This window comes from Lissotriton helveticus, chromosome 8 (genome assembly GCF_964261635.1).
Source record: "Lissotriton helveticus chromosome 8, aLisHel1.1, whole genome shotgun sequence".
Lineage (NCBI taxonomy): Eukaryota > Metazoa > Chordata > Amphibia > Caudata > Salamandridae > Lissotriton > Lissotriton helveticus.
Genome location: NC_136069.1, coordinates 1,438,196,842 through 1,438,224,295, shown reverse-complemented (window position 1 = coordinate 1,438,224,295; position 27,454 = coordinate 1,438,196,842). Strand labels below are relative to the sequence as shown.

At 46.2% G+C, this 27,454-nt stretch overlaps 1 protein-coding gene across 4 annotated transcripts in view; it reads left to right on the top strand.

The window, feature by feature from the left end:
- APP (amyloid beta precursor protein) overlaps nt 1–27,454 on the top strand; it is a 493,123-nt gene that overhangs the window by 387,507 nt on the left and 78,162 nt on the right. For all 4 annotated transcript variants that reach the window (XM_078658371.1, XM_078658373.1, XM_078658374.1 and 1 more), the window contains 3 exons: nt 10,002–10,130; nt 17,360–17,459; nt 23,608–23,829. In XM_078658371.1, the coding sequence (XP_078514497.1) occupies nt 10,002–10,130; nt 17,360–17,459; nt 23,608–23,829 (451 nt within the window). The remainder of the gene's footprint in view (nt 1–10,001; nt 10,131–17,359; nt 17,460–23,607; nt 23,830–27,454) is intronic.

Genomic DNA, 27,454 nt, shown 5'->3' with positions numbered 1-27,454 from the left:
CTTTCCTGTTTGTAAACCTGTAGTGAATGGGAAGCATTGTTCACTGTAGAAAAGCAGGAGGGTAGATTGAGGTTTTCCTCATACCAGTGTCTGCAACTGGTGCGGACACTTAGTTGTCTACAGACAGGGCATCAAGTTCTCTTCAGTCCTCAATTCAGCGATACTATTCATTGGCTCCCATTTTTAGGCATGGCATAAGGAGGAATCACTTGCAGTCTGAAACAAGCAGTTACAGATACAGAATCCTTTTGAGGACCCAGGCAACTCCCCCTGGCACCACAAGACCTATCCACTCTATCCCCCCAGCCAAGATTTGTAACCTACCAATGCTCCCTCAGTTGTGGCTGCTTATGTCCCTGTCTGATCTGCCAAGTGACCCGGAAAGCCTTTAGGCATTTTTGACATCCTTCCTGATGTCACTCTACCTGAGGTTTACATTTTGCGATCTACAAAAATAATAAAAATAAAATAGTGAATAAAGATGGCTCCACAGTCCAGAGGCCCAAAAAAACGTAGTCTTCTGTGGCCTGTTCACGGTTCAGGAAGACAAATTCCCAGTACTACATTGGCATTCCCGCTCAATAGGTGAGAAGTCAGAGTTTCAGTTCTTGAGCACCTTGGCTAAATTTATGACCTCAGATGTCTTGTGATATTTATCAATCGGAACACTCTCTGGGGTAGGATGCCAAGCTATTGCTGCACAGGTATCTGCATTCTTTCTCGTTTTCATTCCTACTCCTCCTAATACAGTCTACCAAAAGCCACTAAACAGTGAGACAACAGAGATGGAGGACACAGTCGGGGGTCAGCTGGTGCCAACGAGCAAACCCGGTTACAGGCGATTCAGGGGGGTAATACTTTGAAAAGTAACAGGGCAATTTAAAAACCAGGCTGTTCTTTAGAAGAAACTGTGGCCACAAGACTGTAGAGGAAAGGCGTTGGTGTTAAGCAGAGACCGTGGTAGAGAAAGGAGGTGAGCTAGCTTGTCCAGGGCAAGTTTGATCAAAGTGAGGACTTTGTTGAGTGGAAGTGAGCTCATTATATTGGGATGTTTTAATGTGGGTATTAAGTGGTGATTTGCATTGATCTTGCTTTTGCAAGGAGTTGTATGGAGGGTTATGTTAAATAGAGTATGTGGTGGTCTCACCAGTTTAAAAGGTAGTTGGTCTAGGCATGCAAAAGTGGTTAAATATGAGATGATAATATCCCGGGTTTTGCCTTCAAAATGTATTGGAGAGGCTCAGTTTGAAGTGAGCTTTAAAAATGTTCTCTATACATAGGCCTAATAATGGTTTTTATTTTCAGGTCTTTCTGGATATTGGAAACTCCGGGGTTGGCATTAGTGGAAATTTCATTAGTGAATGTGTAAAGGATATCAGTGTATTTTTGAAGCATTAGCTCAAATGAACCAGTTGAATGATTGACTTGACGGAGAAGTGGGAGACTTGAGGTTGTGGGAGTAAGATGAGTGGAGAACTGCATAGTTAATTTTTGGATAATGGCATAGCAGATGCCATTTTCAGTTTCTTGGTTGGTTATGATTGTATAGACAGCTGGGATGAGTTCAGCACGCCTTGGGGAGATATAAATTGTATGTACAAGCTGGTAGTAATGTCTCCCCCCGCCCCATCTTTCCTGTGATGAACCCAACTAGGCAGTCCACTTTTGCTTACAGTATTCCTGTGCAAATGGAAAGTGGAGTATGTATGTGCAATGAGATACAGGGATATAGGAAGACGGGTACTCATGTCCTGGGCCACCATGGGAACATTTCTGTGCTGTGAAAGAATTGTTCCCAGGCCCTTCTCCAATACCCTCTAGAAGAAGATGAGTTCTCCATCTCAAGATTAACTGCAGCATGTAGTTTGTCCTAAGAAAGTGCATTGCTTTCTTGACCGCACAGACACTATACTCTGAAAGACCTTTCTTGGGAACAATTAGGAATTCGATGTTTGTTTTTTTTTTAAATTTTTTTATTTATAAAGACCTTTATTGCACATTATTATCAGAACACAGCTTATGGCCTACAACCTCTGGGGCCGGCCGCAATCACTCCAGTATTAAATCTACAATGTAAAGATTACACAGCCGTTTAGCCGTTATCCCTGGGGCCCGGCGGCAAATGGAACATAGTGTGCTTAATGCAGCTGTTATCAGTATCCGAAATTACATAGGTCTGCTTTTTAACTGTAGAACCAAACTGTTCATTAAGGCAAAGGCACAAACAAAAAGGACACAAAGCGATCCCTGAAGGTAAGTAGACATACATTCGCAAGTATATTGCCGGTAACTTAAGAGATGCATGTCAGAACCGTCCCTAGCACCTCCACCTCCTGTAACGACCGTGCGGTCACCAACGCCGCCGGGCCTGTCACCATTGTCAGCCATGGTATAACTTCAACCCTCAATCCGACAGACACTCATCCGAGTCCTCCCGCGGCGGTTCACAAATGTTTCCCCTGTACCTGTTCCATGCCCCCCTAATCAGACCCCATTTCTTGGGGCAACCCCTCTGGACAAACACCGCCTTCTCAGCCACCATTGCCTCATCCATGTCGCTGCACCATTCTCTCAGTGTGGGCAACACAGGCGAGCCCCACAGTTTAGCCACATTGCGCTTTGCAACCATCAGGCCCAACATGACCCAGTCCAGCTGTCTATGGGTTAAATCCACTGCCTCCCATATGTTCAGTAAACAGCAGCGCGGGTCGGGCAGCAGGGAGGTAGCCATAGTCTGGGAGATAGTTCGCATCACTGCTGTCCAGTACCTGGCCAATTGCCCACAATCCCAAATTGTGTGGTAGAACGTCCCCCTTTCTCCGCAGCCACGGAGACAGTAGTCGTGTTCAGCTTTCCCTATCTTGTGCAGGACCGTCCTAGTGTAGTATGTGCGGTGCAGTATTTTCAGCTGCACCAGCTTAAGCCTGGAAGGGATCGCGGACTCGCGCGGAGACGATAGAGCCTCCTGCCACTCCGAGTCGTCAAGGTCACCAATATCTGCCACCCAGCTGGAACGCAGTTTGGACAGCATGTCGGGGAGATTGTTAACTAATTTCCGGTATGTGTAGGAGGTGGCTTTTCGGGACATATGTTCAGTTAGCAGTCTGCCTTCTAGAGGGGTAGATTCCTGCAAAGTCGTCCCTTCAGGAATGGCTGCCCTGAGCGCATGCCGTATCTGCATGTACCTGTAATGTTCGGACCTAGCCATACCGTATTTGGACTGTAGAAAATCAAAATCTACGACTTTGTGGTTTTTCCAGAGGTCCCCCCCCCACTGAAATGCCTATGGCGTCCCATTCCTTGAACCCCTTGGTATTGCCCATGTAACCCAACCTGTACGAATCCCACAGGGGTGTCATCTGTGTGATAGTGTTCGCACACTGAAGAGGTCTGTGTGCCTTATACCAGATTTGAATCGTGTGACGAGTCGGGCCTCTTAGTTCGGTCGGGATGGCTCGGCTATAAAGGTTTCTCAACAGGCCCCTGGATTCAATATTCTGCCTGTCCGCCAAGAAGGCGGGTTCTGTTTGTGAGGCGTGCAACCAGTAGTTGATCTGTTTAAGGTGGGCGGCCCAGTAATACAGTTCAATACTAGGGAGCGCTATACCCCCATCGTACCAGTCTTTCACCAGCTTGTTCTGTGCAATACGAGCCGGTTTCCCGTCCCAAAGCAGAGTAGAAACTGTCACTGCGATGGCTTTAAAATAGGAGGGGGGTACTGGAAACGGCGAGTTTTCAAGGAGGTACAAAAAACGGGGCAGTGCCATCATTTTAAACAAGGCAGCTTTGCCCAATAGAGTGAGAGGAAGGGAGCGCCACACCTTGACATCTCTAGTAAATCTGTCTGGGGGGGGGGTTTCAAATTTAAGGCGTGGAATTAGTCTGCGTCCGGAGTGACGTAAACTCCAAGATATTTAAAAGGGGTGGTAGTGTAACTCAACGGACAGTCCCTCTGACAGGGGGGGGGGGGGCAGCCAGTAAGAATGAATAGAACTGATTTCGACCAGTTAATTCTATAGCCCGATACTCTCCCAAACTTCTCGCAAACATTGAGCAGTTCCGGGATCGATTTCTTCGGGGAGGTGAGATAGAGCAGGACATCATCCGCGTATAGCGATATCCGATCTTCCCACATCGGTGACCACCGGATACCCTTAATGGACTGCTCCCATCTGACCCAAATCGCCAGTGGCTCCAGGACTAGTGTAAATAGCAGAGGGGATAACGGGCAACCCTGCCTCGTCCCACGCCCGAGCGGGAAGTCCCTGGAAATGTGGCCATTAGCCGCCACCTGAGCCAGGGGGCTGGTGTAGAGCAGTCGGACCCACGCGCAGAACTGGGGGCCAAAGCCCATGTGTCGAAGCACTGCGAACAGATAAGGCCACTCTACAGTGTCAAACGCCATAGTGGCGTCCAGGGAAAGCAATACCGCCGGCTCCTGTATATAATCTCGGCGGGCCAATACCGCTTGTAAACGTCGCAAATTATGTGAGGTATTACGATTTTGCATAAAGCCGGACTGATCTGGGTGCACCAGAGTGGCAAGGTGGGGGGCCAACCGCTGCACCAACAATTTGGCTAGGATCTTTGGTTCCGCATTGAGCAGGGAGATGGGGCGGTAAGAGGTACACTCCTCCGATGCCTTTCCAGGTTTGTGGATCGGGATGATTGTGGCCAGACGTTGATCTCTCGGCAGCATTCCTACCTCCAGGCTGTCCTTGAATATGTTAAGGAGGTGGGGGGCTGTCGTCTGGGCTGTTTGCTTGTACAGTTCCACCGGGAGACCGTTGGGTCCCAGTGCTTTTCCAGACGCCAGTGCATCAGTCGCTTCTCGCACCTCCTCCACGGTAATATCGGCTTCCAGCAAAAGCGCTGCCTCAGGTGAGAGATAGGGGATCGCCAGATCCTTAATGTAATCGTAAGCCTCCTCCGCCGAGTATCTCGCCTGGGGAGCGTATATCGCCTCGAAGTGATCAGCCAGCAGGTCAACTATGACACCGGGGTCAGAGGTCGCACCTCCGTCAGGCAGCGCCAATTGTGCAACGACCCTGCCCGCCCTTTCTTTTTTATCGAGCCAAGCCAGCATCTTTCCTGCCTTGTCGCCCAGCTCGTAAACCCTGTGTCGGGTGGCCTGAATCGAGGACCTAACCAACTCCTTCTGATATGCCAACCATTCTGTTCGACACAGCCGGACCGCTTGGGCAGCTCCCCGAGATGGATGGGATTCCTGTCTAGCGATGGCAGCTGCAAGGGCCTCCTCAAGGGTGCTAAGTTCTTGCTGCTGCGTTCTCCTATGGGCCGTTACTGATGCAATCGCTTGCCCCCGCAGCACCGTTTTAAACGCTTCCCACAGGGTACTCCGAGTCAACGGAGCCCGCGTTCTCCTGGAAGTAGTGCTCAGCAGTAGCAGAGAGGGATTTTCTCAATGGGGCGTTCTGCAGATAGCTCGCATGAACCGGAAACACACGGTACCTATGGGAGCGGTGGGTCGTGTATGTGAGTCGCAGCGGGGAGTGGTCGGAGATCCCCCTGGGACAGATGTCTACCTCCTCCACCCCGCATAGTCCCTCCCCTGACATTAAAATGTGATCAATCCGTGAGAGGCAATTATGTGTTGCTGAGTAATAGGTATAGTGCCTGTCGTAAGGGTGTTTGTATCGCCAGCAGTCCGTCAGTCCCAGGGCGTCCAACAGACCGGCAATTCGCCCGCCTCCCCACATCGTCGCAGCCTGTGGGTGTCTATCAAGCTCGTGATCCACAACGTCATTAAAATCGCCCCCTAAGACCAGTGTCGCCGCCGGTAGGGCCAGTAGAAAGGAAGCAAGGGCAGTGTGTGCCGCGGCCTGTAGGCCAGGCGGAATGTAGACGGACACAAAGTTAAAGAGTTGGCCCTCCCACTGTACCGTCACTGCTGCAAAGCGGCCCTGAGTATCTATCTTAGTCTGTTGACATATCATTGGGAAGTTTTTCCGTATAAGGATCCCAGTCCCCCTAGAGCCGGAGGAGAAGTCCGCATGAGTAATGAATTTATACCCCCATCTATCCATCGCTCTAGAGGCAGTGCCCACAAGATGGGTCTCCTGCAGCATGACTATCGCCGGTTTACAGCGTTTCAAATATTGTAACACTAGGCCTCGCTTCACCTTATCGCCCAACCCCCTAACATTCCATGTGAGGGCCGTCCGTGTTGGTGAGCGGGAGGGACGTGTCATGTGGAGCTCAGGTGTAGCCATCACGTGTGTCGCCATCGAGCAGGGTGTGGAACCCCCCACAAGTCAGGAAGGAACGATCCCAGCAAAGCACCGTCGCCAATTAAAGTGTTACCTTCACTAAGTGCAGTGTATCTCGTGGTGTGCCATGGAATACTACAATAAAATACAAAAACCAAAACAACCAACAAACCCCCCCCACCCCCCCCCCCTCCCTGCCTCTCTGCTGCACGGGTCGAAAACCGCCCGCCTCCCCCAACTTAGCAGAGCGCGTTGTCCCAACCCAACCCATTGTACTTGCTTGTCGGGGATATGAAGCTCTGCAATCCGAAGGCAGCTCCATATGACCTCAGCCGCCCAGCACAGAGCGGGGACCAAGAGTTCTCAGTCAGTGTACTGCACATGTCCGCCGGCCCTCACTCCTCCGAATGCTCTCTCTCCTCCAGACCCGTTTCTGCAAACAGGTCCTGGCTATGGCCTTGTGACGCCACTTGGTCCGACTGATTCATCGTTCCTCGATCGCGTTGACTTCTGCCGTCCCGCCTAGGTGCCTCCACACGCCTCCATCCGTCCAGCCAGTCCCTCGCTGCCTCCGGTGTGTCGAAGAACCACGCCTTGTGATTGTCCACGACTCTGTCTCGCCGGGAATAACATTGAGTATGGTATGTCCTTGGCCCGCAAGCTTTTTTTGATGTCAATAAGTCTTTCGTCGTCGGGCCACCTCAGCTGTATAATCAGGGAAGAAAGCTATAGTTGAGTTCAGTACCTTGATAGGGGCGGAATTTCTGGCAGTTTGAAGTATGGCATCTCTGTCCCTGAAATTAAAGAGCTTAGCTAACACCGGCCGCGGCGCTGCCCCTGGTTTCGGCGTCCCCCCGGGGACTCTATGCGCCCTTTCGACTGAAAAGAAACGGGAGAGACCCTTCGGCTGCAATTTCGTCATGATTAATTCTTCCACATATAAATCCATCGTGCGTTTGCCCTCCGACTCCGGTATGCCCAAGATGCGGACGTTGTTCCTCCGCGACCTCCCTTCTTGATCGTCCAGTCGGTCCTGCAGCTTTTTGGTGACCGCTTCCAGGCGTTCAGTGGCCAACTGCAGTTCAGAAGTGTCCTCCACTAACGATTTAGTGACCACTTCCACCTGGGCCACACGCTCCGTCATTTTGTGGAAATCCGCCCTCAGTAGTCCAACATCAGTAGAGATTGCTCCCACTGTCGCCTGCACACTCGTAAGCATTTTCATTAGATCCTCTAACGTCACTCGCTTGGTGCCATCACTTTCTGGACTCTTGCCCGCGGAAGGGCGACCCTCTGAAGGATGTGTTGCAGCCTTGTCGAAGGCGTACTTCTCCAGCTTCGCCTGTGCCGCAGCATTCCTGGGACCTCTGTTTGCCATTGCGCCCGGTAGACAGCACGTTGGGGGCAGCTCTACGGCACGGACGTTCCTCCTCGGTAACAAGATGGCGTCTCCCGCCAAAGCCCCACCACCTCACAAGGCGTGCAGGTCAACCGCGCCAGTGGGCAGGAAGCAGCGTGCAGGCAGACCTCCACCCCCTCACTGGGAAATCTGCAGGACCCCCTACCTCACGCTCCTGGGCAGTACTCGCCGACCTCCCGCCTGATAGTATCCCACTGGCTCAAGCAGCGCACCGCAGGGCGCAGACCGGAAAATCAGCGGCCATGGAGGTGGAGGACGTGCCCCCGAATGCGGATGTTCGCCGGCCCCTGTGGCACAGGAGCAAGCGCAGTCGCCTCCGCGCACCGCTCCCAGGGTCCGCTGGCGCAATCTTCGGTAATGCAGCCGCTGGCCGATGTGGGGGCCGACAGCACCCCTTGTTCCGCCCGCCCAGCCGGTCAGATGGGCTCTCCGCCTCAGGACGCGCCACCAGGGAGCAAACAGTCTGTAGCACGTGGGCACTTGGAAGCGTTACTTATGCAACGTAACCAGTTCAGCAAGCAGGGTATTTACTTGATTAATGCAGCCAGGCTATGCAAATGTCCGTGTCTCACTATCTTCCTCCAGGCTCCGAGTTATCTGTAAGCAGTTGCAGGCCATCCGTGTGGTATCTCGACCTCAGAGCAGTGTGGGTGTGCAGCGAGGGCACACAGCAGTAAAGCCGCGGCCAGTATGGTGCTTCTCCGCTCAAGGTCAAAATTATCTCCGGTGCGTTCCACCGCCGTCAGCGGCCCTTTCCGGCCAGGTCCTCCGTCTCCCGGCCACTTCCGGTCGGGCTGCAACGCAGCGGCAGGCCGGTGCTTGCACACGCGGTAGGGCCCCTCCTGGACCGCTGGATCACCACCGGCTATCCTCGCCCGATTTTGACCGGGGTCGCGTCAGCAGGCGCCGCTCATCTCTCGCAACCCGGCTCCGCGTCTGAAGGTACACTAGTGCCGGATGATCTGTCGGATCAGTGACAAAGAAGCTGCCTCGGTGTCAGAGCACTCGCGCTACGCAGCCATCTCGGTCGGCTCGTAGCCACGCCCCCCCGAATTCGATGTTTATTGATGCACATATTTTCTGGGTCCAGTGTGCTTACTGGCAAAATGAGTGCATGCATTCTAGTGTAGACTGGGATTCATGAAACCCTGCTGCTTTGGTCTAGAAAATGTTCTGGTAAACTGATAATCCACCATTTGCCTTTTGGCAGTCTGGAAGGGGAAACCCTGGTCAGCACTAGCATTGCAAAAGTGTGCAAAGCTAGGGTTATTGACCTATCCTGGCATGTAACAGAGCGGTCAACAATTAAAAAAATATTTTTTGTACCATTTATAAGGCTACACAAATGCGAGTAATTCATAGTCTACAAGAGCTATATTGATGTCCCTAGATAAACATAAACTTCCTCCAAAAGTTTAATCAAACCCTAAAAAACACTGACATTTGTCCGGAATGGTGAGCAGTGCAGCTGTTCTCTCATTTAGTGCTCTGCTCATGGCCTCAACATTATTCTTCACCCCAGTAAATAACCATACCTTCCCATTAGTTGTTTTTAGAGTTCATTTCCGGTTTCGACAGCTGACTTTGAGCATGGGTTATGACCTTTTGGCCATGCCTTTCACCCAGGTACCATGCCCAGAAACCGCACGCTGTAGATAAAAACCTGGCCCTGTGTCCTGGCACTATGTCCACTGAACCCACAGCATATGATCTTCAACCATGCCCAGCAGACCCTGCATAGATAACCCGCACCCATCGCCTATGCCCGCGAGCCAACAGAGAATACCTGAAGAACTTGTTCCGTGTGCGTTGGGCACAGGAAATGCAAGTCCATCATGCACTGGCACTAGCTTTGTACAGTCTTAAGATGATGGTAGAATTAGTTTTTGTTTCTATTAAATTTCAGCTCTAAAGTGGGATCTACAGATGTAAAATGGCACCCACATTGAGTCCGTTTTTGTTAATTTCAATAAACAGAAGTCCAGGTGGTAAAAATGACTATCAACTTTAGATTCATATATGACTGCGCAAAGTCCAACTTTGGCTCACCATGATAATCTGTAGAACAGTAAGCGTTTCTCAAACATAAGATGACACTCATTAATAGTATTGACGTTTGAAAAATAAAATGTAGGATTTCGAGGCACTTCTAAAAAGAGACTAGAAGATACTTATTTATGTCTTCTGACTTTAAGCAAAAAAAAAAATCATTGCATGATCTGTTAAAATCATCTTTTCAAAAAGTGTTTTTTTTATCTGCAGTGTGGGTATCCCTCTTTGGAGTTTATATGCAATGAATTTGTTTAATAGTTTGTTTAGAACCAACAAAATAATAGTTTTTTTCCCTTTAGCCTCGTCATGTGTTTAATATGCTAAAGAAGTATGTACGTGCTGAGCAGAAGGACAGACAGCATACTTTAAAACACTTCGAACATGTCCGCATGGTCGACCCAAAGAAAGCTGCACAAATCAGATCACAGGTAACAATTATTTAAACATTGCATAGTATGAAATCTGTTTCTAGTACTAATCCCATCAGTTGGACTAGTTCACTTTGTCAAGCTATAAATTTCATTTGATGATTTCAAATGCTTGCCAGGCCAACAGTGCATTCTACAGATAGTAGACAATAGACAACGCAGTACAAAATTACATTGGATTTGTATGAATAGCGTGCCTAAAAGCAATACAAAATCACAGAAATTTGACTGCTGAAGAAAAACTTGCTCTAGATGATGATAAATTACTATGGTGACTTTTACGTTTTTTTTTTCAATATTTCAATTAATAGGTCAAGCAAAATGCAGCGGGTAATGTTGCAAAACGTAGAAAAGAGCCTTGCATGTTTCTCTATGGGAGTGTTTAGGGGCAAGATGGGCGCTCAGTGGGCAGAGCACTGAAGTGCACACGTATGCTTTCAGATAGGTCTCAGTTTGAAGAAGTCTGACTTTCTTCATGATCCGTAAGAGTTGCTAGCCTCACGAGACGGGCGTTGCATAGGAATGGGAGAAATGATGATGGCATGCTCAGATCTTCTAGACTACTTTCAAGTTTGATAAATGAAAGAACAGTGACATACACAGGAAAGCACCAGAGATTTACACTCTGTTCTAGTCCCTAAAACCACACATGCAGCTTTGTTACGGAGACCAGAAAGAAGTGCGCTTTGTTCACACAGTTTGGAGAAATGTCATTTCTGTGTGAGCACCTGCCTGAAACTGTTCTAATCCAAAGCGCTGCTGGTTGAAGGACTGTAATTTTCTCAAATAGTACCATTTGCGTCTTATGCTATAGTAGTGCAGTGGGCGTTGATTTTACCATATGGTGGATTTTGCATAGGTGTATATGGAGTAGGATTCTAAATGTTTAGGGGATTCATGTCACCAACATTAAGGAGACTAAAATAAACATCCAACACTCTTATGGAGTCTCAAGTGTTCCTCAAGCCAAGCTCAGCTGAAGTATTTACTGCACAGTACTATCAAGAGTCAAGACAAATGCAGTCAGTGTATGGTTTGTTTCCCCCCAAAATTTTGTCGTGAGTTAAATACCAACATTTGGTTTTAATTATTATTTCACACTGTGTGACTGATAGACCCATCCTCTGCTTTAGGTGTTGATGCTTATTGACACCCCATCATATTAGACTAACATGTATTTGTTGTACCTTTTCTGCTTTAATGCCAATGCCTGTGCGATTTATCTTGTTGTATTGGTGAGCAGAGCTCGTACTGTTCTTGCCTGAGCCCTACCTGTGAGTGAAGCTTGTCCTGCTGTATGTTTATTGTACCTCTTGTGAGTTTTCATTGAGGACCAAGTCCACTTTGTGTTTTTGTGCTGTACCTGCTCAGTGTGCATCTATTTTAGCTTATTGTTTTGCGTATGCAAGTGGAATTTACGCTACCACTGTTTTTACTATAGTTTTTTGTGCGAGAAGCTTTCACCATTGCTGCCTGGAAGGTGCTTTCTGCGTTTGTAAGGATAACTTGAAGTCCTAATACCTTTCCCAGCCTATTTTCTGAGTAGCTCTGTTGTTCCCCTGCTAGATCATGCCATACAATTACCCTCACACACCTAGCAAAGATGCAGCTTGTAAGGTGCGTTTTCAGAGTTTAAGTATACCTTTCACCACTTTTGCTTTAAAGGGAGGTGTATGTATGAGAGATCGAGAGACTGCTGCACATTTTTATGTCGAGCCTAGTGGCAGCACACATTCTCTGCTCGCTCTGCGAGACTGCTGTATTAGAGTATGGGAGAGAAGGTGCACCCACTCTCCGCCCATATTTTTCATTAGTTTGTATCATTCTCTTTCGTAAATGCTGCCTTTGGATTCGTTAGTAAGCTTGTTAGTCCCTCCTTTGAACGGCCTTGTCTTCGCTTGTTACCTCCCACGGCTACTGGCCCCTTTACTTCGGTTGTTACACGGGACCTGTTATTTAGTCTATAAGAACTATTTACTTTTTGTAGTTTCTCTTACTTCAGGCCAGACATGCGCTACTTCAGCTGAAACCGCTTGTGTTTTTTCAAGCAGCATGGCCGCACCCATAACACAGGCACTTTCAATCACTTTAACCCGGCATTACCTTGTGTCTATTTCAAACACCCCCCCCCCCCAACACCCCCAAGTCAAATGGATATAGAAATGATTAGCAAATTAAGTCATGTGAATTACAGGTAGCACAGGAAAGTGTGATAAAGGGCAGAAGCAGACAACAGCACATCTGTGTTACATGTCATCTGCACTAAGCCACCTGATGGGTTGTTTTCAAAAGCCTGTTTTATTAACACCACCACCAATATCAATACCATCACCATCAATACCACCACCACCATCCATACCACCACCACCACCACCTCCACAAATACCATTACCACCACTACCTATACCAATACCAGCACCTCTTGCTCACTAGTAATAGCAGGGGCACTGTACGAGGCTGGAGCAGCAGCCGAGACCATGCCTCCCTCCATGCCTGAAGCACAACCCGCCCTGCAGCAGGAGGTGAAGCAAGGGCCCTACTACAGCTGGAGTGTTCTTTATGAGGACAAAGATACCAATGACATTACGCAATGCCACACTGCACACTCCAATCACAGAGAGGACAGGCAATAGCCCCTGCTCTTCCTCCTGAGCCGCGACAGTGTAATCACAGAGCGAAAGGTATAGGAGCACTTTGTTAGTGTTTATAGCTCGGATCACATGCAATTCTCACTTCACACTTTGTGTCTGTGTAATTTACAACACTTACACATCTTCTTCACTGCACTATTTTTCACTACTATGTCGCAGGCCCGTTTCTTCCTCTGATATTTACAATCTAAGTGGTCGATAAGGCCCTTTATTGCAATGCAATAGGTCTCGCATTTGCAATAGTTTGAGCTATTAGTTTTGTAAATGACAGTGCCTTTTATTTGTTTTAAAACCCAAAACATAAATAAAAGGCATTGTCATTTACAATGCCAATAGCTCATTGCATGAATGCGAGACCTACTGCATTGCAAATGCTTGTTTATGCCTTGTGTGCCAAGCTAGCACTGATGTTTCCTGGTCTCTGCTTTGTCTTTGTGTGTGTGTGTGTGTTTGCACACCCGACTCCTTCCGTTACGTGGGAGTGAATATAGGGGAGTCTGGAGGGGAATGGTTATGAGCATGCGCAGCTCTGTCATTTTGGAACTCCTGTCACTATCACCTGTGGGTAGGGTGGTGATAGCCAAGATGCTGGTGCTGCCTTGGTTACTGCCTTGGTTACTGTATTATTTTGAAGCTCTTCCAGTTAGCCTCCCTGCATGCTTCTTCAGGGAACTGGAATCCACTCTCTTGGACTTGGTTTAGGGGGTCTATTCGTAAGAGGGTGGCGGTCAACAAACTGTATGTTCTTCTTAAATGTGGGTGGTTGGGCACACAGCAATACCATGCATCTGTTCTATTGCAGTGGCAGATGTGCTGGATTTCTGACTCTGCCAGTCCTGAACAGGCAGAGAGAGAGCTAGGGAACCGTATGATCATAAGCTGACTGCTGGATCACAGGATGGCTGACCCGTGCTCTGGCCGCTTGACCTAGGTTGCCAAGTGCTGTTGGCATAGATATGTGCTGCCCATTGCCCTACTGACAGAGCTTGCCGATATGGGTGTTGCTGTCCCTTCTCAGGGTGTCTGCACACTTTGAATGTCGGAACCTGGAGAGACGCTGGCCACGTTGCCCTGGGGGACCTCTATGTACATAAAACCCTTCTAACTTTTCCAGAACTGCAAGAACAGTATGGCGTTGTGGAAGACCAATTCTATCTGACAGTGCACTGTCGGCTTCTATTGGGCTTCTTTGCGGGCTTGAACAGCTGGAGCCTAACCCTCTCAGCCACTGCCGGCCCTGCGCGCATGGGATGGTGCATTACAATGCACTACTCAATATTTGGGTAGCGGGTTTCCCCACACTATAGGACAAATGGGCAATTGCAATGGGCCTGAAACTCATAGACAGGCAATAGGATACAGCACTTGAACAGATGGGCACCATAATCCAGAAACCTTCGGCTGAAGTACACTCATTGTAACTACTTATACCAGACCTATATGAGGCCCATGGGCATCCACCACATATTCCAGATAGTGACCTCCGGGTGCCCTTGTTGATCGGCTTTGGAGGCAGACTTTTACCATATGGTGTGGTCCTGCCCCATTATTGGTTGTTATTGGGAAATGGTAACTGCGCTGCTGACAGACATTGCTAGTCGGGCAATACCCACTGACTCTCTAGGGCACGGTTACTCGCAAACATTTCCCCAGGGCTACAAACTATGAATTGTGGTATACCCTAGGGCTGCATTAATGGCAGCACGATGGGAGTGGGGTTAAGATGGGCTTAGGAGGAATGAACAAGTTGTTCCTGGCCAACCTTATTTCAGGTAATTAGGGTATTTTAATAATTGGGATCAGAAAGGTCCTGACGAATGCCAGTGTGACCCTATATTCCGGGCACAATTACGAAGGCAGTAAGGATGGGTGCTGGAGTTCATTACTTTCTTCCTGTCTTCACGTTTCTAATCCTGGCCGGAGGGTCCAGGAATAAACTTGGGCACAGAGACGCCTCCGAGCTATTTTTAATCTTCACTGCACTTTTTCTTTCTGTGATCCCAATATATTTTGACATATTATTTCTGTATACTTTATATGTTCTGTCTTGTCTTCCCCACCCTATTGCTCCACCCCAGGCGTTGGTCTGCGCAGGGGTGTACTGAAGCAGCCATAGGATGAAGCATGTCACAATTTTGTGAGTAAGGGCAGTATTTTCATACCAAGCACGTGCCACCACAAATTTCTCCCCACTCTCCACTCCTCTGTGTGTTTGAGTTTGTGGACAGGGGGGCCGAAGTAGGGGGATTTAGCCTCTCACCCCTTCTCATTGTGTAATACCTTGGGAGGAGTGAACCACATATATGGCCTGGTCAGTGTGTCATGAAATGATTTTGAGAGTTTCTTTCCATACTGCCCTCTAAATGAAGCCCGTAGTCTCTAGAAGAGTCATAGCTTTTACTATACTGTATTCTGTATCGGAGTTGCTATCCCTGTACAACACCCTGGGGCAAGCCTTTCAGTTTGCTGTTGCTACCTTGAGAGAGGCAAGTGTAAAAAGGAGGTGACTATATTATTATTGTGAAATGATATAGAATTGCACAACATGAAACCAGAAAATCTAGGGTCAGTCCCGGCTTCCTCATTTGACCCAATTGTTTGATCCTATGCAATTGCTTAATTTCACCTCCTTTTTCTTCATTATGACGTATAAGAGCACCTTGAAATACTTGAGTTTAGGATATATGCTGTACAAACCTCTTGTGTTTGATTTAATAAACTATAATGTTGTCCATGTATAATAACCCGGACAACTCAGAGGGTTCCACATGGCAACTGACTTGCCTCTGAGTTCACTATTGTCATTCCTGTCAAGGGTGTAAGGAGGCATGAATATTTCTACACTAATTTTTTTTTAAACTGATCAGTTTAAATAAAACAATTATGAATGCACTTTTCTGTTGGATGTACTAAGGTGTAACATTTCTGCATGGTAAAGAAATACACTTTTTTAGTGTTGATGACACTTTATCATATGTTTGCACTTGTGCTGCAAGATGTATTGAAAAATTACTGAATTAGGTTTTGCAGGACACCTTATTGCTGCTTTTCTTTTACTTCAGTTAACCTGTAATTAAACACTTTCCTGTTTATTTAACACATACAGTAACAACATCACTACTAACCATGACACTCCTACAAGTGTGATAATTCAGACTATTTCAAGCCCACAAAGCTGTAAGAATGACTTGGACAGCAAGTAATAGTCACTGTTAATGTGTATTGAATAAATAATTAACTGTTGTGGGCATCTCTAGAAGAGCCAGAAAGCGCCACCTTGTGGCAGGCTGTCACAAGACCCGGTGTTGACAATTAAGCACTGGTGCCGAGCACCGGAAACCACAGGCTCAAATTAAGCACTACATGGCAGCAAGATTTGCTTAAGAGGGCGACAGTACAAGTTGGGATGGGCAACCCTCCATAGCGGGAGGCTTGGTATACATACTTAAAAAAGTTAGCAACTGAGACAGACGATACGCCCCCATAAGGGGCATCATGGCTACTCTACCCCGCAGGGCTTGTGTACATAAGACTGGCACTCCACAACCCCAAGCATCCCCAAGCCATGGTTGTTTCTACACTCTAACACAAAACAGGGGTTCTTGATAATTGGCGCATATGGACCATAGTCCCGTTCCAGAGTGGACATGAGCTGCATTGGGGTACGGAATACACCCTACAGTAGAACACAGTATTGGTGTGTTATTGTTATAAACGTTAATGGAACCTCTGGGCTGTGCGTAGATTTTTCCCTCTGTAACCCGGAACGGATGCATTTCTTGAACGACTTGTTGTATCGCTTGTAATGGAAATGTCAGTAAAGAACCACTTGTGAAAAGTAAACTGTAGCTAGCTCGAAAGCTGAGGATCGTGATAGGGAACAGTTCATGTGGATACTTACCACCATGTTAGTTACGAAAAAAATAAATGAAAAACCTGCCTTTTTCTCAAAGGTGTGTCCACTTTGTCAAACCTGAAATACTTTTAGGTCACAAAACTGAGCCACAGAAAGCTATTTACTCTTTAATAAATACAGAGGCAATAAATACAGTGGAGCAAAGAAAATAAGACTGATAGCAGAGGCTGTAAATAGCTCATGAAGTTACGAAGTTCAAGAACAGAGATAAATTTGGGTCTGTAGTGAAAGAAGAAATTGCATTCAGCAGCCAAAAGCTAGGCTGGATAGCTCAGCAAGTTAAGCTGCTCGCATCTGGTGTGATCTGCCAATCAAAAGATCAACTCTCAACAAGGCAATGTCAGCCTTTCATCCTTCCTAGGCCCAAGACCTGAGATTCATTGAGATGTGTGGTATCGCACTTATTATATGGCGCTCACTAAACTTTTTGCAGTCTTTAAGAGCTAAAATTATCGGATCTGTATGAGAGAGGGTAAAGCACTCTTTGGTGCCTTGTTTGCCGGAAGAGACTTTAGGTTTGCACCAGTGAAACTGGTAATGGAGTAATGGAATGTCTGCTGTAAGGACTGAGGTTGTACTTGCTGCACGTGCACATGTGCTATCTGATGGGATCATTTTGTGCCTGTGGGAGATCTGACCACTGTTTAATTTCCTCCCCCAAGGTTATGACCCACCTGCGTGTGATCTATGAGCGCATGAACCAGAGTCTGTCCCTCCTTTATAAAGTGCCATCCGTCGCTCAGGAGATTCAGGATGAAGTTGGTAAGCTGCTTTTATCTTTTTTATATTATGATGTCACCACCTCGTCCTTGCCATTTAGCTTACATCAAGAGTTCCCGTGTGTGATTGTGTGTAAATCGTTGTGCGTGGACATATAGCAGTACCAAAAACATCCTATTATATTTTAGTTTGACATTACTGTCCCATTTTACCTTTGTTAAAATAAGCATTTGTTCCCCCATACATTTTATCTTTTTTTTATTATTGTGTTTTCATTTTCGCCATTTAATGAATCGTGTAAAAGCTGCCAAGCTCCTAGCAGTGGACGACAACATTTAGTCCTCTGCTGCTTTTTACTGAACAGTAGATGGATTGTACACAACTGACTTTCACACGTATAGTGGCGCCTTTTCCCGTTCCTTTGTGAAGAATATGCAGACCTGTTTTACTTAGTGTATCCCTACTCAAATTGTTGTGTATTGTTTATCCGTCATGCCAGGAATGTCTAGAATCGTGTACCTGACCCATGCCAGATCTTCAGATTAACCTTGTACAATGTAAATGAATTAGAAGATTGTATCTCTGGAAATGGATCTTTTGTTGGTTTTCTTATCTTTTAACATGGATCCCCTGGACCTGTGTTGGACACCTCAGCGCCAGGTCTGGAATGGAAATGGCTGAAATGTTGAACTCAGCCCACACTACGGGGGACGTGACTGGAATGCGACCATGGAGCCATGGTTGGTCATGTTGGTCCAGTCGTCTCTGGAAACAGCTCATTAGCCTCCAGTCAACTGTAGAATTGAAATACCAGAGTGGCCAAAATGAATAGCTGCAAATGTGATTAGAAAAATTATTTTGGGGGAAAAATTATTTGTTTACCACTATTTATTTATTTATAAAGCTTTATATAGCGCACACAGGATCCCGAAGGATATCAGACTATTATCCCATTAACAGTTTGTTTTTCTCCTAGTGTTTTTTTATGTGCTTCGAGGAAAACTGTTAGCTTGTGCGTATTCGTTGCTTTGTTCTGCTTTGTTATATTTATTTCCTTCTCTGCATCCTATTTGCGCCATCCCCCTGGAAATCTGCTCCTGTTATCCCACCATCAAATAGCATTAGTTCTGGCTTGCTGCTGCTCCTATGGGATTTATAACTCTTCCACACGGTGGCAGTGTGTTAGATTTTGCCTGAATCAATGTTTGTGTTTGAGGATGGTCTTTCTGCTGTGTTTTCATGGACTCATTCCATCACTTGCCACAGCACTGCGATGGGAGTCGGGACATCTTGTTCCGAACCTTCAGTGTTATTCGTTCTAGAAATGCTCTTAGATCGGTTCTTAAGGTTACCTAAACTATAAATGTCAACCGATGAATTACCAGCTCTGAAAGGTCAGCGTCTTAAAAATCAGAGAAACCAATGAAATGGAGAGATGCTAGTGCAGTAAAGTGCTGCAGTTCGCTCTTGTAGAAAATGTCATAGCTCTTTTTTTCACTTTGAGAGATTTTGTGATGTTCGTACTGAGAACCAATTGAAATAACTGGGTAAGATTCGTGGCGCTTCTTAAAAGTTCCCAATTGATTTCAAACACATTATAATGACTATTAAAATGAAAGGCGTAATTTTTTGCTGTGGACTCTATAGTCTAGTGTAACCTCCTTGTCGCACCAAATTTGGTGTCCTGTTTTTAAAGTTTGTTTTTTGTGTTGTCAGATTCTCCCTCACCCCTTATCACTAGATGAGGATTGTATACCATGAAATGAGTTTAAAAATAAATTTAAAGCTGCCCTAAAATGTTTAAAATAGAACAGAACACCAGACCCTACCAATCGAAGTTGCCACAGCAAACTGCAAGTCTTTTATATCCAACTCGACAGCCATCTCCTACTTGCTTTTGCCCATGCCACTCCATGACCACCTTCTGCCACCTAGCTACAAGATAATCCACCTAGATAGAACTGGTCAAACAGATGGTGGGGATACCTATTATTTGTAATGAATAATTATACTGGACACTGATATAAAACCATCTCGGCTAGGACCTTCCAGTCTCTTACGTTTATGCGTTAGTAGCAACACGTCCTCTAAAGCTGAGATTGTGAAAACCCCTTCCTATTGACAAATTCCTATCCCCACATAGGGAAAAAAAATACATAAACTCTTTTTCCAGGCCGTCCTCCATTTTTTGTTTTCTACATCCAAATGCTAAAACAAGCCCAGGGAACTGTTTAGAACCATACATGACCAAGCGCATGAAGCCATGCGTCCCCACCTAAAGTGCCTAGCTGCAATGACCTAGCCAAACTCTTGACTCAGTCAAGCAGTCATAAACAACATTGGCTGCTGTGCGGTCCAGCCAGATTGTGAGTAAATCCTTCTCACCAGAAAAGTGACATCAATGTCTTGGTCCTCCTTTAGTCCTGTTATAGAATTTGACTTGCAACAAAAAAACATTGCAAACAGTAAGACTTGGCCCCACTTCACTTACCTCTTGCAAATAAACATGCTAATGTCCTCATACCTAAATTACTGCCAGTCATAAATTCCACGGTTGCACATGGCACTTTTCCATAGGTGCTGACAGTGGGTCATGTATGCCCTCTGTTAAAAAAAAATTCTAACACTGACCCTGGCAACCCTAAAAACTACAGACCCTTCCAGTGTTACCTTTCTTAGCTATGGTCATAGAGGAAAGTGTAGTCACTCAATTGAAAGGAAAAAAACAGTAACAGTGACCATATCAATCTAATTTGACAACTGGCTGCGGCACAGAAATCTCCATTCTCAAGATCATAGGTAACTCTTTGCATGCTAGTACTCTTTGTCCTATCTACAGCTTTCAGTACACTTGATGACAATATTCTCCTACACAATTTATGCAATAGGATTGGCATTAGAGGCACTCTACTGAACTGGATCAAAGCATACCTGTGTAACACAACATGATGCATTAAAACTGATAGCAGTTCCATTTAGAGTACCTTAAGGATCTATCCAACACCTCGTCCTCAAATCACCCTATTATTCAGCTTCCATATTGAACATCTGGGTGACAGATTCAGATATTCTCCAATGGTGGTATTGCCTTTCACCAGCATTCACTCAAAATGTAATAGATTGGTTGCACAGAAGCCATTTAAACTCTATCCTAGTGCTTATTAGACATACACTCATGGCTCTGAAACCAAACTTAAACCTAATCATCAAAAGACTCTCTTTCTCCTATTATCACTTAACATCTCAGAGTTCATCCCTCCTAAGTAGATCACTAAGCTCCCAGTCTCAAATATCTTCCCCCAAGATTGTGAAGTCAGCCAATTCCTTGGCTTCACACTGGATAGTGTGGTGCCTGGCTTGCATGCCTGTTCAGCACTCATTCCAGCCTGGATCTTAGAATGTGGATAGGATTTAAGAGTACCTTTTTGAATCCTTTGCAAATACTGTGTTGCGAATTATATTAAACGTACCTCAGATACTTAGCCTACTTGAACTTGTACCACCTTCTCTACATTGGCAACGAGCAAGAGGGACATATCCCAACTCGTCTGTTGTAATTTGTTACTGCTGAAAGCTGTGAATGGTTCAAGAAAAACATCAGCAAGGGAAGCCCTCAGGTCCATTGTAAATGAACAGTACACTATCTCAGAACGATGGGAGATCAGGCTTCTAATCAACTATGCAACCTGTGGAAGCAAAAGGAGGTGAGAATTACCTGCTTTCGAATTGGCCCATCAAGGGATGAGTATAGTTGAGCGCAAAGCCACACTGCGCATTCCACAAACATCAATAAGTTGGCACTGTGAAGCGTCTGTGCCAAGCTGTTTTCACACTGAAGGTCGAAGGACATTAGAGACATCACATGCCCAGAGCAAAGAGTTACAGAGTGCGAGAAATAGCTTCACAGTGGATGCATTGTGAAGGTGTGCCAGTGAGACAGAAACTCTGCAAAGCTTACCTGTCGGAGGAGTTCGAGTTTTGCTCCTTACGTGTTTGCAAAGGGCAGTATTCACATGAATTGGCATGGGAAAAGAAAGTAACTGGTGTGACTAAAATGTTTGGGAGATATTGCACTCGTTTCAAAGGCGGTAACAGGCACACCTTTGAGGAAGTACTCTTTATACAAAGCAGTCCTCCTTCCCACACTGTTCACTTTGAATGGCAAACCTTTTAAAACAAGACTTTGACTGGGAAGCAGCCCATCTGCCTGCACTGTTGATGGTGATAGAGACGCTAGATGGTGATAGTTTTGAAGTCTTTGGAGTCATAACTGAACATTGGGCAGTTAACTTGGTAATTGAAATGCTGAAAGTTTTTTTTTATGGTGGCAAGCATATCCTATAGATTAAAATACTTTGCAGCGATTGAGACTAGCCCTGCTTTTAAAGATATTTAAGAGTGAGTACACACACACCTTAGACTTTCTCTTTTACAGTACAGCAAGTATTTCGGGAGGTTGATGAAAATATTGATGTGCATATCTATTCTACAGTCTGCCTACAGCTTCTTATTTCTGAATGAAGTGCAGTTTTATTTTGATTTTGAGGGCTGCCTGTATAGTTATACATCCGTGAACCAAGGTTAGACCCATTTTAAGTTCCCTGTTTGTATTATATTGTGGTCTATTGTGGTCTCTTGGAGTTGGGAGGCCTCCCTCATATTAATACTGCTGAGCTCTGAATTCACGGAAATTGTAGTTTGGATGCAAGGGATTGGCACTTTTTGGATGAGTGTGCCCAGGGTGAGGTTTGCCAGGTATTTTACAATATGCAGAATGTATATCCACCCTCTTTCTTCTTGAGCTATTTAGGAGACCCACCCAGTGGGGAAATTGGAACAATCTACTTTGCTCTACTCCACTCTACAACACTACTCCACTCTACACCACACTACTCACTCTACACCACTTCAGGACACTCAGTGCCACTACACGACACTGTACTGCATGCCACTCACCTCTACGCCATTCCATTCTATGACTGTAATCCCAGACACTCTACTCCTTACTCCACGCCACTCAGATCTACTCTAGGCCACTCGGATCGACTCTAGGCCACTCGGATCGACTCTAGGCCACTCGGATCGACTCTAGGCCACTCGGATCGACTTTAGGCCACTCGGATCGACTTTAGGCCACTTGGATCGACTCTAGGCCACTTGGATCGACTCTAGGCCACTTGGATCGACTCTAGGCCACTCGGATCGACTCTAGGCCACTCGGATCGACTCTAGGCCACTCGGATCGACTCTAGGCCACTCGGATCGACTCTAGGCCACTCGGATCGACTCCAGGCCACTCGGATCGACTCCAGGCCACTCGGATCGACTCCAGGCCACTCGGATCGACTCCAGGCCACTCGGATCGACTCCAGGCCACTCGGATCGACTCCAGGCCACTCGGATCGACTCCAGGCCACTCGGATCGAATCCACGGCACTCGGATCGAATCCACGGCACTCGGATCGAATCCACGGCACTCGGATCGAATCCACGGCACTCGGATAGAATCCACGGCACTCAAATCTACTCCACGCCACTCCACTTTGACACTCACACCACTCTCCTTTACCCCACTAACCTTTAGCCATACTGAACAGCAGTCACGCTAGTGTATAACATGCCTAAACCATACGGCAAAGCCAATAGCTCATGCATAAGCGAGACCTGTTGGCTTTGCCAATGTGTGTTACTAGCATTGCTGTGCGCTTCATGTAGACATGGATTTATCAGGCAGAATCTAACTCACCACTTGGGAGTTAACCCTGGTGACTGTTCGCTCTTTTAGCGAAAGCAGGCATTGAAAGTAACACTCTTGTTCATTAGTTAATCCGTCTAATCGACGAATCACATCCTTTGTTTCGTATCTGTATTAAAGCAATGCTGTAACATAAGGTATAGGAAATGTGTTAATATAGATGTATGCTTTACAGATAGATTAATTTCCACTCAGTATAGTCATCCCAGGTGGATGACTGATTTTATTTCTTTTTTGTGTAGCACACAGATTCGTAATATACTGTTTTACCTCAATATGGCTATTAGAATGTTGTAACCTAATGTCTAACGGACAGAACCTTGAGATCTCACTTCCGATAAGCCTGTGCGCCATCTTGAATTGTTTGTAGCTCCCGTGTTATGGCCACTTGCCCTCGTGCACTAAGACAAGTTGCTTTTTTCTTTCTTCTTCTAGATGAACTTCTTCAAAAAGAACAGAGTTACTCAGATGATGTCCTGGCAAATATGGTCAGTGAGCCGAGGATTAGCTATGGAAACGATGCCCTTATGCCATCTCTGACTGAGACCAAAACCACAGCAGAACTGCTTCCGGTGGACGGGGAGTTCAACCTCGATGACCTTCAACCCTGGCATCCGTTCGGAGGGGACTCTGTTCCTGCCAACACTGAAAATGAAGGTACACAATAGAAGGCATAAAGCATCCCATTCTAATGTGATGTAAAGTCCAGATTTTCTTTTTGAACGGTGATAAGTTGTTGGTATGCCTTTTGACATTTGCACTGCCAACAAAGCAGCATGCTTCATAGATTTGGCATTTCTGAAACCGAAAACCTTATATTTTATGAAGAAATATGTTCTCTCAGAGCAGGGATTTGGGAGTTTTTTCTTTAGTAAAGATATGCACTGCGGATATGGCAATTTGTCATGTGCGGTCTTTTCACTACTTATTGCTAAGAACGTCACCTGGTGAATCTAATGGTTTAAATTAGCAAACTTTTTTTTATAGATCATTAAACCAGTGTTGCTGAGAAGTATGTGCAAACTGAAACTCTAAAGTCTTGAAAAACTTCCAGCACGAATTTTCAGCTGTATAAATCAAAACATGGAAATATGATACATTGAGATAGTTTGTTAATGGTATCATTTGAAATCTAAAACCTAATTTTGAATTTTGTTTTCGTTTCGAAATTACCCTTTCACTGCAATGTCATGAGTTTTTGACGAAGTGGTAATTTAGACGTTTTGTGCCTTTTTAGGTTTTTTCGTGTTTGATCATGCTTTGCTACTAAGGATCATGTAAACATGTTTGCTTCAGAACATCAGTTTATGAAACTTTGTGTGCTGTGTGTGCACTGTTCCTTTGAGGCAGGTGAATTTATTCTTTTTCAAGTCTCAATAGTGCCGTTAGATAAGCAACATCTAACTGCAGGTGAATTAAACATGCAGCGCCGAGGTCAATTGATGTGCAAAAGGCACTAGTGAGAGGCAGCCGGATGTGTTCAGGTGTCTGTTTTTGTAATAGCTTTCTTTTACTAATTTAGTCCGCTGAGGGTGTTGGGTTGGGTGAAGAACTGAGTTAATAGGATTCTGGTAACAAGAAAAGAACATGCATTACATGTAGTAACAAGCATTGGAAATGCAATAGGTCTCGCAATTACGCGAGTCTGAACTATTAGCATTGTAAATGATAATGCCCTTTATTTTTGCGTTCTGGTTTTTAGAACATAAATAAAAGGCTTTGTCATTTACAAGGCCTATAGCTTAAATGTGCGTTAAAACGAGACCTATTGCATTGCAAATGCTTGTTGTTGGTTGAGGTTGAATTTCAACCGAACTAAATTGTTCCAGGTGCAGGCGGATAGGTGGAATAGCTTTTTATACGCTGTGCAGTATACATTATGTATGCAATTAATTGCACTCGTACCTATTGCTTCCATGGTATTATGTATACCATGGAAAAGTGAGCAGTCCTGGGTAACGTCTCCACTCCTTAATTTGTAATACATGCACATTTTACGTCTACAATAAACCTCTGGAAAAGTCTTGCGCGCCAAATGTTTAGCATTCCCTGGGAGCGGGCAGTAGGCTGTACCCGAGAGGCATCTGCATCTGTTGTTTACAGAGGGCACGGTTCCGGCGGGCGATGCCCTTTGAAGTCAATAAACATAGTGTGGATTACTGCACACTGCAAATCCCCCGGCCCGTGCCGGCACCCTAATAGCCCATCAACATACCGGCGGGAAATAAATCCATAATTTTCCAGATGGTCACAGCAGGGTGCCAATAGGCCCCGAAAGGCTAGCGCTGAGTACGAGCCTATGTTCTTTAATCCCCACAATACAGAATTAAATTGAACGACGGCATATGCGCTCCCCCCAAAACAAGTCCTGTTGTAAAGACGACTCACGTTTAGCGTGTGCAATGTTAATGCCGCTTTAAGACGCATTACTTTTGGAAACTTGATTGGATCTGACACGTCCATCTCCCCCTCCCTTTCTTTCACCAAGCGCATGCTTCAGGGCACCCCAGGGGACGTAAAAAAAAGGGGGCGGGAGGGTAAACCACTGAGTACAGACCTCTCGAAAGCAGCACAACATGAAAACCCGACGGCTGGGGTTGAACAATAAGCCAGCCAGTCGCTAGCGAACCAGCCTGAACCAGTGCTGTGCCGGACACGTTTCAGCTCCCAGCTCTTGTGAAGCAGAGTCTGCCGCCGGCGGCAGTGCAGCCACAACTCCCCACCAGGCTGCGACACCCTCACTACGTTTAACGCTCCCTAAAATGAAGGTCACTGACAATCCCAGTGTATGTCCTGTGATTATCAGATTTTTAGTGGTCCCGATTTCTGCTGTGGATTGGGGTTGGTGCTTTTCTACCCAAAACGTGTAATCGTTTTTTTAATTTATTTGATGCGTTTATATAGCGCGGACTTTACCCGAAGGTGTCTGAGCGCTTCACAATAGAAACGTTAATGCTACATGAGGAGAAAATTACAAGTGAACAAAGTACAAAAGCAAACGTTGTTACATGAGGTAAAAGTATGTGTATATTATTGACACAGTAGTGAACTAAAGTTCCGTGGTCGCACAATTTCTAAATGCGCCTCGTGATTTCCTGAACTGCTCTGCATGTGACTTAACCCCTGGCATCCGTGCAAAGTTGTGCTTTTTCATCATGTTTCGGTTGTGCAAACACCCTGCAGCCTGTTGCAACACCCACCGTAGTCTCAAAACAGGAAAAGAACAAATAACATTATAGGTTATGAACTAAAGGCGAATGCGCGAGTATGTTTCCTCATAAGTGTGTCTCGTGGGGGTGCACTTCTTTGTTCCACTGTAACACACAGCTTGGATTTTTTTTCCTTTGCTTAACGACTTCAGTCGGCCCTCCCCCACGTCTTTAAAGAGAAACAGCCAACCGTCAATGGAAAACGTGTATAAAATGAGACAAAAAATAAACAAAAAAACAACTTAACAAGCAAGATCAGGCAACAAGAACAGCAGCAACTATAATAAAAAAAAATGCTTAAACAGGATGAGATGAAAAGCACACATGGTGAGTTGAAACATAGGGTGTTGCCATCACAGCGCATCCGTTCGTAGAAAGGCTGTGTTTGCGGGGAGAGAGAGGGGAGGTGCTGGTGTGGGAGGGGGGAGGTGCTGGTGTAAGAGAGGGGAGGTGCTGGTGTGGGAGGGGGGAGGTGCTGGTGTGGGAGGGGGGAGGTGCTGGTGTAGGAGGAGGAGTGCTGCTAGGGCAAGGCTGTGTTTGCGGGGAGGTGCTGGTGTGGGGGGGGGGTGCTGGTGTGGGAGGAGTGCTGCTAGGGCAAGGCTGTGTTTGGGGGAGAGAGAGGGGAGGTGCTGGTGTGGGAGGGGGTAGGTGCTGGTGTGGGAGGAGTGCTGCTAGGGCAAGGCTGTGTTTGCGGGGAGAGAGAGGGGAGGTGCTGGTGTGGGAGGAGTGCTGCTACGGCCTGGGGGAAGCTGGCTGGGGAGGGGGAGGAGAAATGCTAGTTTATGGCCCAAAAGCGCGTGCCTGTGGCCACGTGAACTTCATGAAAACGCCAGCAAAAAGCTGGTGGTTTTATGAGGATTTTGAGCACTTGAATTCTCGATCCCTCAATGCGCTTGCGCGCATTGTAGGTCACGAGACCTAAAAACATCTTTAATTGTAGGTTACCATACAAACTAAGGACCCCAAACATTTTGATTATCTTTGAATGAAAGGTGTTTTTGTGTAACCATTCAGCCTTTTTTTCACTTATTCTTCAACAGTGCTTTGTAGCACCCAGTTTATCTCATGATTTA